Below are 15,784 nucleotides of genomic sequence, written 5' to 3' on the forward strand. Positions count from 1 at the left end.
TACACTACACATGAAAAACAACCAAACGTCAGTGCATGAAAATATTTGCAGTAGTAACTAGTCAATAGACTTTAAGTAGTCTAAAGATATGCAGATATGAGTTACAGATTTATAATATCTTGACATGCTTCGCAAAATATTTTTAATTTTTAGATTTGATTGATAAGATAACCTCCTTAGCTTAATTTAATTGCCACTAATCAAAGATGGCAGTAATGAGAAGAGGCCAACTGACACAGTTTTAAGTGAGAGACTTTTTGACTTTTTAACCTTAAATAGATTCCATATACTGTGATTGTTGTGTTGAAACAGAAATTATGTCCTTCAAGCTACACATAAAACTTTGTAATCGGCATTTAGCTGGAACCCCATACCTTGACATGTCAAGGAGTATGGCAAGCCATTTATATATGTGTGAACTAAAAATAAGGAAGCTAATAACTGTGCCTTGGGGTACACCAGTATTAGTTAGATTTCTCACTATTCTACACTAGGGTGAAAAATTTATGTCAAATTTAATTTATGTCATAACATCAGCTTAATTTGATCGTTTTTCTCTGCAATATAACTTTTAATTTGTAAATCATTAAAAAAGAAATAAATGCATTTAATCAGGGGAAACATTTGTACTCTAAAACTTTAAATGTGCATCTCCAACACATTAACCATGGAAATGCAATCATTCTTAGCACTAAATAATGGAAATTTTATGTATTGCAAGTAAAAATTGTTGTGAAAACACATAGGGCACAACCAAGGATCAGAAAACCAAATGTCCATTTTCCTTGTTGCAGTAAAGCAGCCTATGATGTGAAGAGTCTGAGGAAATCAAGGTCATATGCTGGAGAACTAACTGAGTTTCAGTTAAGAATTGGATTTGAGTTTGAATTAAAATATAATTTAACTTTTTTTAAGGAGTGTAGGCAGCATTAGACCACCTCTAATTTGAAACCAAACTTTGCTGGGCAAACTTCCACTATAATATTCTTCACTCAACAGATATTTGGTAAAATGTAGTTTGGGAGTATATAAAACTTTATTGAATTTGAGAAAACATAACAGTTTTATAAACACATTTGAGGCATTATGACCACCTTGTTTTTGGATGGGGTTGCATATTGGATCTCTTGGTGGTACTGTTACATAGCAGCAGGGCACTCTCATCTCCAATCCATGGATGAAGCATTCATGATCTCTCTATGTATGCACTGGGAAGCAGAGAACATCTGGACATGATGCCATGATCTTGGCACTGATGGCTGGATTTAGCTAATCCCTTTCACCTGCTTAGCTCCACCCAGCACTCATTGTCACTCATCAGATCCACCTGTTCCTGTTTCGTATATAATCCACCTGTTCCCAGCCATCGGTACCAGATTATTCAAGCTAAGTGTGAGAGTTTTCTAGCAATCTGTGTATTTCTGATTACCTGATCCTGACTAGTTTCTGCCGCTGGACTTCTGACTTTTGGTTGCCCCTGTTCTGTTATGTTGCCTAATCTGTTTTCGGACTCTTACCTGCATTCTGCCTGCTTATGACCTTGGATATGTCTCCTGACCCCAGCTTGGAAACTCCTTCAGTATCCCTTCAAATCGCTGATCTTCTGGCCTGGAAACCTGCTCCTGCTTCGACTCTGGTTTTGGATTCTCCCTCCGGATTCTTCTGATCTTCCGTGTCTACGGGCTTCTGCTCGTCGTTCTGCTCTGCTTCTGTCCTGGAACTTTGGTAGTGGCTCTGGCCTCATGCTACAGAGAAAAAATCTCTCCGGTTTCCACTCCTTCTTCTGAGCTCAGACCGAACTTTAACCAGGTTAGTGACTCACATGCTTATTATCATTTCCCGTCTGAGTTTCAAAGTCACTAATCTGAGTTTCCACCTCTACAGAGTATCCAGTGACCCTGCCCCTGCTGACGAGCTGCTGTATGCTGAGCAGTTAATAAGCACTTGCTTTTTAAACACTCTGATCTGTCTGCTTGAATTCTGGGTCCTACGTTCTGAGCTTCTCACACAGAGGATGTCCATACTGGACCTCTGATGTACGTATGTTATTTTCTCTTATAAAATGGAAAAAAATCTAAAAAAGGTATTTACTACTTTAAAATTGTAGGGAAGCTGCTGTTCCAACCGTTGCATTTCTGAATTCTCCCGAGTGGTGCCCGACTTTACACGAGTGAATAAAGTGAATGTGATTGGCCGATTATCAAGGAGGCGGGATTGTTGTGGCGAAAGGTTCGCAAGCATGTTTGGTTGAGGCCAGTGTCTCGGAAGCATCTTGCTAACTAGTTAGCAACTTAGTGCTAGTAGGTTCCCAATGGGAAATTTCATTGGGACAATGTAGCAGTTAGCAACGACACTGTCAAGGAACGCTATGGACAGCGGAAACATGCAAGAGGAGAAGAGTTTTGTGTCGGAGTGTCGTGGATAAGTCTCCTCCGTCATGCATTTTTTATTTAGACGAGGAAAGCAGGGACGAACTTGTTGTGGAAGAGGAGGCCAGGGCGTCAGAAGCTTCATTTGGTGTAGAAGGCTTACAGTCGTACATGTTTGAGCCCTTGCCTCGCAGCGCTGCCAGTTCTGTTACCTCTACGCCTGCTGAAGACACAGACGTGCTATGACCGAAATAAATTTGATTGACAGATGGCCGTTGATATATGATTGGCTGAATTTTGGTGTACAAGCTGACGTACAACTAACTGACCTGCATAAAATAGTGAACCCCCCCCCCACTGATTTTAAGAAAGGATTTTTTTTTTTATAAAAATTTTCTACATTTTGGAACAATATAGTCTGATAAAGAGTACATTTATATACACGTTTAAGCCAGAATGATGTGAAATTAAAATTTGACTTCCTTATGACTTTAAGGAAATGTTTGACTAAATAAATTATTAAATACAGAAGAGGAATACAGAGAGAAAACTTACACTCACCGGCCACTTTATTAGGTACACCTGTCCAACTGCTCGTTAACACTTAATTTCTATGCAGCCAATCACATGGCGGCAACTCAGTGCATTTAGGCATGTAGACATGGTCAAGACAATCTCCTGCAGTTCAAACCGAGCATCAGTATGGGGAAGAAAGGTGATTTGAGTGACTTTGAACGAGGCATGATTGTTGGTGCCAGAAGGGCTGGTCTGAGTATTTCAGAAACTGCTGATCTACTGGGATTTTCACGCACAACCATCTCTAGGGTTTACAGAGAATGGTCCGAAAAAGAAAAAACATCCAGTGAGCGGCAGTTCTGTGGGCAGAAATGCCTTGTTGATGCCAGAGGTCAGAGGAGAATGGCCAGTCTGGTTCGAGCTGATAGAAGGGCAACAGTGACTCAAATAACCACCCGTTACAACCAAGGTGGGCAGAAGAGCATCTCTGAACGCACAGTACGTCGAACTTTGAGGCAGTTGGGCTACAGCAGCAGAAGACCACACCGGGTGCTACTCCTTTCAGCTAAGAACAGGAAACTGAGGCTACAATTTGCACAAGCTCAACGAAATTGGACAATAGAAGATTGGAAAAACGTTGCCTGGTCTGATGAGTCTCGATTTCTGCTGCGACATTCGGATGGTAGGGTCAGAATTTGGCGTCTACAACATGAAAGCATGGATCCATCCTGCCTTGTTTCAACAGTTCAGGCTGGTGGTGGTGGTGTCATGGTGTGGGGAATATTTTCTTGGCACTCTTTGGGCCCCTTGGTACCAATTGAGCATCGTTGCAACGCCACAGCCTACCTGAGTATTGTTGCTTACCATGTCCATCCCTTTATGACCACAATGTACCCAACTTCTGATGGCTACTTTCAGCAGGATAATGCTCCATGTCATAAAGCTGGAATCATCTCAGACTGGTTTCTTGAACATGACAATGAGTTCACTGTACTCAAATGGCCTCCACAGTCACCAGATCTCAATCCAATAGAGCATCTTTGGGATGTGGTGGAACGGGAGATTCGCATCATGGATATGCAGCCGAAAAATCTGCGGCAACTGTGTGATGCCATCATGTCAATATGGACCAAACTCCCTGAGGAATGCTTCCAGCACCTTGTTGAATCTATGCCACGAAGAATTGAGGCAGTTCTGAAGGCAAAAGGGGGTCCAACCCGTTACTAGCATGGGGTACCTAATAAAGTAGCCGGTGAGTGTAAGTTACCATACAGACTGACTTCATCCATCATTTTTCTTTGAGTTCTTAAAATGACAATTGGGAACCGCCCTCTTCTCTAGAGCCTTGCCCCCTCATTGCTCCCCTCTGGGTCCCCCCGCTGCCCAAAGACCGTAAACAGCAAAAGGACACGATTTGAGCCTTTGTGGATGGGAAGAAAATGTGTGCTTTCCTTCCAATCGGATTTGGCAAGGGTTTGATTGATTAGCTAACTCTGTCAAACATATCAAGAATGTGATACTTTTTAGCTGCTGCTGTGATTGGCTAAAAGCTCAACATGGGAGGTAGGTACCTATAATCAGTGGTGTGGTGGCCTAATGGTTAGGTCACCCCAGAGGTTCAGAGTTTAAGCCCCATTCCCATAGACTGCCACTCTGGGTCCCTGAGCAAGACCCTTAACCCCCACATTGCTCCCCGGGTGCCACACAATGGCAGCTCACTACTCCCCAAAGGGAATGGGTTAAATGCAGAGTGAATTTTGTTGCTTTGTACTTGTGACAGTGTAATGACAATAAAATTAAAATTCTATTCTATTTTATTCTAATGAGCTCGAAGGATTGTACTGAATGTGTTTCCCTTTAACATGTTCTACACGAGGCTTCGCAGAAACCCTGTAAGAAGTGAATTGAATTACACATATTAATCTGGTTTATGCCAGGTTATTACATATGAGCTATACATGTCTAATAAATAAACATTTGCACTATATTGTTCATCATTCTATATACCTACTTAACCTTCATACTATATACCTATAACTTTTACATTATAAATGGAATAATTACACCAAAAACCTTTTTATTACAATTTTCCAGTTTATTGTCACACACCTGTACATGACCCTGCATTTATTGTGAATTAGATAAGAATAAAATCAATTTAATTCAACCTTTAAGTTTTTTTTATAAGATGCGAAAACGTGCGTTTCTGTCATTATACCTCGGATTTATGCTTTGCTTTTGAACCTTAAATTTATTTTTTATATCTCTGCTTTGTGAAAGTAGGAGTCAGACCTGTTAAAACGTTTTCACTATTTGCATAAATGACTAATATTAGCCTAAATCTTATTGATCGTATTTATTTTCAGTTCCGGAACATGTCAGTGAGTGAATGCAGCTCCGCTCCATCAGTATGGTCTCTCTTTGTGTTTTCGAATATCTATATTTTCTTTTCAGCGCCGCACTCAGAGCCTTGGGGCACCTTGTCCGTACGCTGCTCTCGGGGGCGAGCTCTTCCAGTGCGTGCACGCGCGCGCGATAAATAGTGCGTGAGTGTGTGTGAAGCGTGCGAGCGTGCGTGCGTGCGTGCGCGCCTGCCCACGCGCGTGTGTCTGCTCTGCTGTTGCTGCCCTTTGATCCCTGCATTAGTGTTAGTTAGGGGCTCGGAGACTCGCTCACACCGAGAGCAGCCATAGTCAGACAGGCAACAACAACAGCGAGCGGCGCCTCCTCCGCCTGGTTCCCCCCGAGCAGCACTCTTTAAACCGAGCAAAGCCAGGTGCACGACCGAGTTCCTGCCATCACTGGAGCCTCCGGTCTCAATGGGAGAAATCCTTTTTTCTCCTCATCCCCAAACAAGGACGAGAATGTGATTAAAAGCGAGGGGGGAAAATGCCAAGGAGGAAGCAGGAGCAGCCCAAGCGCCTGCCTTCACGTAAGTCCCCCCGCTCGGTGTGCGGCTTCAGCGGCTGTTTGGCGCATAGTTCAGGGTTCTAGAGGTGAAACAGACAAAAGGCTCGGCGGAGGTTATTTCTCCCCATTTTTTCAGGTCCGAGCGAGGCAGCCATGTTGCTGGCGGATGGGTAACGTTAGCCAGGCAGAGAGTGGATCAACGGGACTCGGCTTTAATAAGGAGCAGAATCGATAAAAGGTCCGTTTCCGCTAAAAGGTTGCGGTCAGTTGGTGTCGGGGCGGTTGTGTGCGGCATTACGGCCGGAGCGCTTCGGTAACGTCTTCGCCCCCTCTGGGAGGGGGGGAGGGAGGAGAGTGGGGGAGGATGTGGGAGTCTGGCCGCAATAAAATGAAGGGTCAGCCGGAGCAGCCGAGCGAGGGTCCGGCTCCGAGCAGCCCGCTGCTCTCGGTTAGCTCCGGCGCTACCTAGCAGCTCTGCTCGGTAAACTTCGCTTCTCCGGATCCGAACCGACAACTTTCGCCTCAGTTTTGCTGCCTAGAGGGACCAGACTCATTCTGCGTTTGTTTATGCCGTAGACTTATTTTAAAAGTGTTCATATAATTTTTTTATATCCACGTATAGACATATTAGCCCCCCCCCCCAATATGAAGGCAGAGCCATGATCGGTCACCTGAAGTTCAGGGTTTTTCCCCCTTCCTTCCTCCCTTCCTTCCCTCCTTCCCTTTGCAGCCATTCATTGCAGACAGACTCCGATCAATAAGGCGGTTATGGGGAGGAAGCGGCGCTCAGCCTCGGCTCCGCCGCCTGTGCCGCAGCAGAGCCCCCCTCTACTTTCTGAGGAGTTTTCACCACTCAGTGCTTTGCTTTCTGTGGGCTTTGACCCTTCCTGTCTCCCATATTCCACCTTTTATCGGTCCTATAATGAAACGCTGCAATAACGGACTCTGGCCGCTGGAGGATTCCTGACGTGTTCCAGGGGCCACTAATAGAGGGACATTTTAGGCCCTTTATCATTTCTGCTCAATGCACGCCCAGGTGCAATTAGTGATATTGATATGCAAATGTAGTGAATAATTAAGTGATTCAGCTTCATGTATTTGTCTTTCTGTATTCCTTAAAATGCCATGCCACCAGATGTTCTGCATCACTGCTGGATTTGCTGGTTTATTTGCAGCTCAGGTGTTTGACCTGAGGCTGAACTGGGGGTGGGAGGGGGAGGGGGGGGATTCGGTGTGGAAGTGACCAACAGTGTGGAGACTGGAGTCAGCGTTGCTCTGATCCATATTAGCAGTCTTTATATCCTCATCATCATCAAGGTCTCTTCATTGATCTGTGTTTTTTTTTTTTTTAGGTGGACCAATTACTGATTTTTCTTTTTGTTGAGTCCTGAGTTTGGCTAGTTTTCTTCTTTCTTTAGGTATTTATTGTTCAATTTTTTGTTTATTAACCTGTTAATATCCACCTCATTTTGGGAAATTCTCGCCTATTTTGCATACCCAAAAAGCAAATAATCTAGGAACTGTAATCCCAAATTACATGTGTGATACATTATTTGAAAGCTAACACCTTCTAGTTTCTGAATATATACACAGGGTTTCCACGGGTCATTAACAAATCATTAAAAGTCTTTAAATTATTATTGTTTAAATTAAGGCCTTAATTGGCATTAAAATTCATTAAATGTGTTTATTGTGGCATTTAAAATGCTTTAAAAAAAATGTTTATAAAAACAATTTCGTCAGACATATTATATCACTATATATTTGCATGGAACTGCTTCCGGTTGATCGCAAAGCTGTATGTTCAGAAAAGAAGCTTGAGTCAGAGAAAAAGCTAGAGAATGAAAAAAAAAAAAAGGAAATTTCAACAAAATTGGTCGGAAAACAAGGAATTCGGGACCTGACTGCAGCCTGTTGACAGATACCTGTTGTCTGCATTAAAATGATTTCTAACAGCATTAAAAGAGCATTAAAAAGCATTAAATTTGAGTTATTCATTCCGGTATAAACCCTGTATACATGAAAATAGGGTGAGTAAAACACCCAAGCTTCATCAGTTCAAGCAAGACTCAAAGTTGTTTTTTTTATTCCCGATTATAATAGCTCCTTTTTTGAACAGCAGTTATAAAGACATGCTTGCTTGTTGTGGCTGCTTTGTCATGGTACACTGTGATATGCTGCTATATCTGTGTTAACTGTGCTTTGGTGCTCGCTGTGTCCATAAAATGAACTAGGTAGTTGAAATTTTGGAGAATCTAAGCTTTCCAATGATGTCTATATTGGTAAACATTTTACCAGTGTAATATTCATATATTCTAAGTTATTATTTATAAACGCTTTAAAGAGTTTTTCAATTCAAAAAATATCTACTGGACTTGGTTTCCAAGATTTTAAAGAGTTTAAAAGGCGGGCGTAAAGTCCTCCACATTCAAAATATAAATGAATTAAACTAAAATGTTTTAGAACAATAGATCTATAGTTTCTAGAAGTATGCGGTGTGCATACAGAGTATAAACAGTATGCAGGGAATCAGATGAATTAGAAAGCAGCTGCAGGGCAGAAAGCCTCTTTGAAAAGAATCTCAGTTTGAACAGGAGACGGATCAAAAAGGCTCTAACCCCATCCGTACTACAGCCTGGACGTGAGAACTTATAAAAGTTAGTGTTTCAAGATATCTCAGCCCTATTGTTCCTATTAGCAACGCAGCAGGTGAGGATGTTTGGATCGTTTAGGGTTTGTAGTTGAATTCCTAAATCAAATAAGCTGATGTGAAAACTGAGCCCTCGCTTGATTCACATCTACAAGCTCCCCATTCCCACAACAGGATTAGCATCATAATTTAAGGTTTTAACCATCTTAGGTTTATACGTTATTTCAATCTGAATGTCCTTTTCTTAAGGTATAATGTTTTCCTATGCTAATTTCAATTCATTATTTTTTTATAGTAATAAATGTGACCTTCTGGCTACTTAACAAGTGAATAACTGACGTTTATCCTTGACACTAAAAGGCAAAATGTCCATCATAGACCATTAGTTTGATCTGTCATTCATGTTACGTTTTCTTTCTCCCAGCATCTTAACCAGTTTGCAGTAGCTGTGGTGTCCAGCTCAGTATCTGAGAGAAACGGCTCTAATTTCCTCTCATCTTTTCAATTGTTAAAAATCAATGCATTAAGCTGCTGTCGATACCAGACCTGAATTGTAGTTTATGTTGTCGTCCGAGGCGCTGAAGCTCAGAGGGAGCAGCAGGGAATATGTGGGTTAGGGAGGTTTGATTTATTTCATGAAATGTTGCCTCGTCACCTGGACCTAGAGGAGAATCGGTCCGTGTCACACAGCTCCACAGTTTAACAGCGTTTCAGGAACTCACCAAAACAAAGAGAAACGATCACAGAGTTGACATGTTGAACTCCTACAGAGTCTGACACACTTTGCCATCAGGATGCCCTGCGTGCCTTAAGGCCGATATTTCCAGTTCAAGTTGGTTGAGCTTAAAATGAACCAGTTTACACTTCAGAAACCTTATCCTTTTCACAGTAAGTTTGTATCATACAAGCCATTCAGTTAGTCAGTATCATCATATTTTCTACAGCCTGTTGGGTTTTGGTCTGATTCTCTTTATTATCAGGGTTCCCGCGGGCCCATAAAAAGTCTTAAAAGGCATTGAATTCTTTAAAATAAAACTAAGGCCTTAATTGGTATTAAAATGTCTTAAATCAGTCTTTCGTAGGTCTTAATTTTTAAAACATCATAAATAGGATTATTTTTATTACGATTTATTTTTGTAATCTAAATAAAACGTTAAAATTGACAATATATTTTTTTTATTATAAAAAAAAAAAATGGCTCGCCATTATTGGTTCTTTCCCCATAGTGGAACCAATAAAAGCTTTGTTGCGGCCGGGACATTTGGGAGATGCGCCATTTACTTTTTGTCTGGAAAATATGAGTAAGTGTAAATGTAACGAAAATTTGCTTTCCAGCCAAGAGTTTTCTCCATGGCTAAAACCAGGGAACATACATGAGGCTCAGTGTGTTTTGTGCAAGAAGCGATTCAAGCTCGGAACGATGGGAATTAAGGCAGTGGAGTCGCACATGCGAAGCACGAAACACAAAGCGTCAAAATGGAGTTACCGAGAAACAGCCGGTATTTCTCAGTTTTGTTCCACCCTTGTCTCTGCAACGCCTCCACTTATCACCAAATCAAACATACTAAGAAAATTATATAAAAGAAAAATAGCTGCAAAAAAGACTTAGCACTGGTTATGTTGTGGCTTTAAAACTGATTTGTTTTGTTCCCTGCTAAAACAAAGTTTGTGAATTCAGTAAAAAATTTTTTTTAAATATATCTGTCATTTGTGTGTTTTTAGCTTTCTTCCTGTGTGGGAAGCTTTTCAAAATTTGAAACGTTAGTCCAGTGGTTTATGTTAAAATAAACCTTTGGGTTAAGTTGTCGCAAGCGGGTTTTTCTTGTGTTTCTTGTGAATTTGGTCTTAAATTTTTATTTCAAGTGGCATTAAAAAGTCTTGAATTGAATTTGCCTTATGCTGTAGGAACCCTGATTATTTACAGCAGATGTTAAAACAATAGATTTAATGATTATCTTAAAATACTTTATTAGATAAAAATCAATTGATAATGTCACATCAAAGGAGTATACCACCCCCCACTAGAGGGCAACGCTGTTCAATCTTAAGCAGAGCCTCACTAGTATTTGCTATAGAAGTATTGCCAGAGCAGAGCAACGGATGATCCAGAGTTCGGTCTGGATTGTTTCCACTGTTTAATGGATCCAAGGATCTAGAATGAACTTTCTGTGGTTCTGTCAGTAAATCTAAACTCTGAATAAGATTTTTTTCTCCGCTAACTAGGCCCATTTAGCTGTGCTGCATGGAGGAGCAGCAGAACTTCTCTGCTGAGATCAGAAAGAGAGGATGATAGAAAAGTGGAGGGCATTACGCTAGATGTTTGGAACAGGATAGAAGAAGACATGCTAGCAGTTAGCACGCTAGATGGACAAGGCTTTATGAGTTAATGACCTGTGTGGAGCCAAGATCTAATCTGAGATCAACCAGAACCAGCTGTTTAAAGCTCTGCTAGCAGCATAAAGTCTCTGAGCACTGATTCTATCACAATGCATCATGATACTTGAAATATTGCGATGCATCGCGATATTTTCACTGAACACTGTAAGAAAAAGATCCAGCCCTTACCAGTGGCTGACTGGCTGGGTATGATCTGGATCGTGTCTTCAATTGATACATAACTGAAAGCAACTGAATTCATACATAGCTGTATTTATTGGAACGACTTTTGGACGTGTTGCCATGAAAAAAAATACTGGACAAAAATATTACTGTTACTGGCGTGGACACACTGACAAAAAGATCTTAGGATTCATCAAACTTAAAATAACAAAATAAGGATAATCAGTGCCGTTTATATGGCCTCAGTGGTCCTTTAAACCAGTGAAATGAAAACATTCAAATGTATATTTCCCCTTTTGCAAATGACGTGTGTCATATCAATTTCATTTTTACCTGAATGCATCCAAGCATCTGACTTGAAATGTGATGGAGCCGCGGGGCGAATTTTCATAGTGTCCTCCATGTTTTATTTCATTTGACTCGTCGCAGTATCCCACGGCCGGACATGCTTGTGACACAAGGCAGCGGGCGTCAACACATCCGCAGCTACATCTGCTGGACTGAAAGTTGTATTCCACTTGATTTGGCTGATGTGCGCTAACCATTCATGTATTTTATTTGTTCATTTTTTTTTATTAAGAATCGATTCTTGCCATCAATAATCGATGCAGTAGATCACAAGAATTAGAATCGCGATGCATCGTCATGGCGATTATTTTGCACACCCCTTATATATATATATATATATATATATATATAAAAAAATATATATATATATATATATATATATATATATTTTTTTTTTTTTTTTTTTTTATTATAATGTACTCGATATTTAAAGCAACTGGAAGAATAAATTCTTAAAATATGATGATGGACTATTTTTTGATTCAGCATATCGTAAAAAATATTTGACCTTTCATGTTAGAAGATTCTGTTGCTTCAAGGGAAAATGGCCGCGTAGTCGATTGATGAGATCAATCAGCAATTATTGATTAATCGATAACTTCCATCCATTGATGGTTGGGCTGAGGCCAGGCTGTGCTCCTGTTTGTCGTCTCTCTGGGAGTTTTTACCGTTAATCCATCAACATTGTCAACACAGGCAGATTCTGATGAAGCAGAACCTTCCTGGGTTTGGTGAAGCTTGTGTCTGAATTAGTGTGAATTTATCACGGTTGGGATGTCAGTTTGGTTTTGAGGCTGTTTTTCTGTATGGCTGCTGAAATAGTTAAATGGTATGACTGAGAGACATCGTTCTGAAAAAGCGCATGTTTTGGTTCCTCATCATGCCTCTAGAAGGCTAATCTTGTGGATTTTAAAACAAAGAGATTGATTCGATAGGAATTCATTTCTCTTGTTCTGCAAAGAAGACAAAGATTTTTTTTTTATGTACAGAAAGTATTTGGTGAAACTGGGTCATAATCCAAGACGATTAGAAATGCCTTCAAGGTGTTTGAGCTCAGTTATCGTATGAGTCAGTCTACAGTCGAACGTGTTTCAGTACAGTACACCAACACAGGGTCACACATGTCTGAGGAAGAGGAGCAGGAGGAAGACTTCATGGTAGGAAAGCCTCAGGAATGTTAGCAAAGCCATGCAGGGAACGTGGAGAAGGTTGATCTGGTTAGATCAGACCAGCAACTCTGTCTGAATATGTTCTTGTTTAGAGGATGAGTTTGTCAGGGGTGTTTTGGGATCTTCCCACTACAATGGACGCATAGGTTCTGTCCGTTTCTATGTTGCCGGCTGTCCAGCATGGTGTCAGGCTTTCTAAATGCCCTCAAATTTTCAGACACACGGCTCCTGCTCCCCAGCCTGCTCTGAGCGATGTGGACAGTGTTGGCTGAGGCTGGTACGCTGTGGAAGTGAAAACAGAACCCTGTCTGTGTGGTTCTGTGTGGGTCTGAGGGCACCGAGGCTGGTTCTGGAGGTCACCGTCCAGTATGGCGCCTTCACTCTGACAAGCACACATGACCTTTGGTGCCACAGAGGAAGCTGGTTTCTCTCTGACCTTCTCCTTGTTATTTATGTGATTTTTAAGCCCCCCCCCCTCCCCACCCTAAAGTTAGGCTCTAGTTAAAGTACTGTTAGGTCGATTTGTGATCATGACTTTCTGTTTTACGGCTGGTACTCTGAGTCGGCGAGAATCCCAAAGGGAACACTTTTATTCCCTCCTCATCTTCTCTGAGTATTTCCATTTAAAATATATGAAGATGTTCATCATTTCTGGACTGAAATACCCTTTTTTTTTTCTCTGTCTGCCAATGGCTGACAGACTAGGTGGCTCTCTACCTTTCTGTAATGGCAGGTCACTGGCCACCTTCCACTTTTTCTGATGATGACCTTGGTGGGGCTGGGGCTTGAAAACATTGGATTATAGGGAAAATGAGAGAAGGGTTTCCATTTCCCTCCTGGCATCAACTCTTTGGGCTCCTTCTGCCAAGAATCTTCCACCTCACCACCGCTGCTCAGTTCTCCCCTCAGCTCGCTGGGGATGGGGGTGCGCTGGCAGCACAGAGCCAGCAGAGCTCAAGCTACTAACTATTCGCAGCCTTGAACTCGGAAATGAATTACAGGACAAGGGGAAAGGCGCTTTCTGCCTTCAACTAACTGCACGTCATCTTAGGGTGCCTAGAAACCTGCTTTCAATTAGCATCCAGATTCAGCAAAAAAATGTGTTTCTTTTCACTTGATAGTCGCAGAAAACCTAAAGTTGTTTGAATGAACAGAGTTTAATGGGCCTGGTTTTCACAGAAGCAGCGAAGCCTCGGGGCTCGGATCAATATTTATACACAAATGTTAACCTTTTATGCTACTTCAGACAATTGAAGAGGCACACGGAGGAGGAGGAGGCTGTACAGCCCTTCAAGATGAAGGACTAAGAAAAAAAAAAAATTCTCTGTTCTGTTTGCACGTAAAAAGAGTCAGAATAAACAACATAATGAACCGGTTTGAGCTGTCATAAACCCTAGAAAAGCTAAAATTCTAATTTCCTCTCCCTTTATTTTAATATGGAGGTAATAATTGGGCTATTCTATAAAGCCTGGAGATTCACACCATTGCAGACATTTTGAATTGAGAAAGCTTTCTGGATGGGAAGCGAAATGGCTTTTAACTTTGAAAAATAAGTCCATTGGTTTTGTTTTTAACTTTTTTTTGGAATGAATACGACCTGCATGACTGAGAATCTTAACCAGCTTATTATGGAGAGAAAGTCGTACCAATATTATTGAAATCAAATATTTTTTTTTCCAGAAAGGTAATTTGTATAAAAAAAAAATAAAAAAATAATGTAAAAAATCAATCTTTTTAAAAAAAAACCATCTCAATCAAAAATAAAAGTTTATTAGAAAAATGTATAATGTGTATGCAAAAGGTTGAGGTTAATTAGTTGTCAGATTTTTTCGTTTTTATTTTTTTTGGGACCAATAGAAACGCTGTTGTAAACCTTAAAGCAGAAAAGACTCATTTCTGTTGGTCAGACCACCCAGAGGTATCAAGGGGGAAATCCATAAAACAGGAACGATAAAGAATTCAGTCTGTAAAACCCAGTGCACCCAAAAGCAAATATATATATATATATATATATATATATATATATATATATATATATATATATATATAAAGGAAATCTGAGAAAGAAAGACATTTTGAATGAATAATAAAAAAAAAAAATAATAAAAATAAAAGTTGAAAGAAAATAAATGAAACGGTAAAAAAAAACTGAGAAAAAACAGTAAAGCTGTCGGTTGAACTTTTGCATCCACATTATAAATTGCTCTTAAAACCTTTTTAATTGCAAAGAATTCAAGATAGTTTTTTTGTTTTTTGTTTTCAGCAATGTTGGAACAACTTTCTATCCATAGAATTTCAGCGCCCCGTTAAAAGCCTAAATTAAAATCTCATGGAGATTTATTTCAACCTCCCTCTGGAACGATAAACCTCCGGTTCTGGTCCTGATCAGAGGCCAACTGAAAAATGAGGTTCATCAGCCTTTTATTGAAGCTGTCCTCCTTTTTCTTCGAGCTCATGGGGTCATCTAGTGTAACAGAAACGGGCCCACAGCACCACCCAACCAAGGCTCTGCTTGTTCAATAAGTGGTTTGGGACGTCGGGACGGACCGGTTCACATGTACTACAGATGGCTTCTCTTGGTTGTCATGGAGACCTTTGGGTGGTAACCGGGCCCTGAGTTAGCCATTTTTCATCCCAGCTTCGGACGGCTTAGACTTTTTAAAATAAATTATTTAAATAAACTGAAGTTCTCCCCCCTTCCTGGTCCAATTTGTCCTCCTAATTTTCCATTTTTTCCCTAAAATTTGCCTCTGAGTCATTTTTATATCCCAGGGAAACAGGAAATGATCGATTAGTGATTGCTAATTAATTATCTGAATTTATTTCACACTGATTTCTGCACCAGATGGATTATTTCTGAATATTTAATCTACTATAACCAATAAATGTTCCTCAGTTTGCCGTTGGACTCTTTCCCTCTTTGGATTTTACTTCTAAAAAAGAATATTAATTTATTCCTTTACTCATCGTTAGCATCCATGCAGTAAACAAATGTTTGTGGAGGTATTCGAAAAAATTAAATTAAAAAAGCAACCCCCTGACTAACTTGTTTTTTAATTTTATTGTTTTGGAATGACTATGACGTAGATGACTGATAATTTTCACCAGCAGTTTGTGGAGGTAATTAGGTTCAGGATCTTATGCATGTTTTTTAGACTTTATTAGACAGACCCAGGTTTAACACCAGAACCAGTGGATGACCCGTTCAACATTTAGGTGCCTGATAGTGCTGTGTTGCATTTCTCCATCCTACTGTGCTGCTG

At 40.5% G+C, this 15,784-nt stretch overlaps 1 protein-coding gene across 7 annotated transcripts in view; it reads left to right on the forward strand.

The window, feature by feature from the left end:
• Positions 1-5,443: 5,443 nt before the first annotated feature.
• The window catches only part of znf827 (zinc finger protein 827), a 102,460-nt gene continuing 92,119 nt past the window's right edge, over positions 5,444-15,784 (forward strand). For 3 of the 7 annotated variants that reach the window (XM_038271054.1, XM_038271057.1, XM_038271055.1), the window contains exon 1: positions 5,444-5,817. In XM_038271054.1, the coding sequence (XP_038126982.1) occupies positions 5,775-5,817 (43 nt within the window). In that variant the 5' untranslated portion in view covers positions 5,444-5,774. The remainder of the gene's footprint in view (positions 5,818-15,784) is intronic. The other 4 variants (XM_038271059.1, XM_038271058.1, XM_038271056.1 and 1 more) reach the window with 3 other exon arrangements.

Source organism: Cyprinodon tularosa, unplaced genomic scaffold (assembly GCF_016077235.1).
Source record: "Cyprinodon tularosa strain WSP-4 unplaced genomic scaffold, ASM1607723v1 ctg79, whole genome shotgun sequence".
Classification (NCBI taxonomy): Eukaryota; Metazoa; Chordata; class Actinopteri; order Cyprinodontiformes; family Cyprinodontidae; genus Cyprinodon; species Cyprinodon tularosa.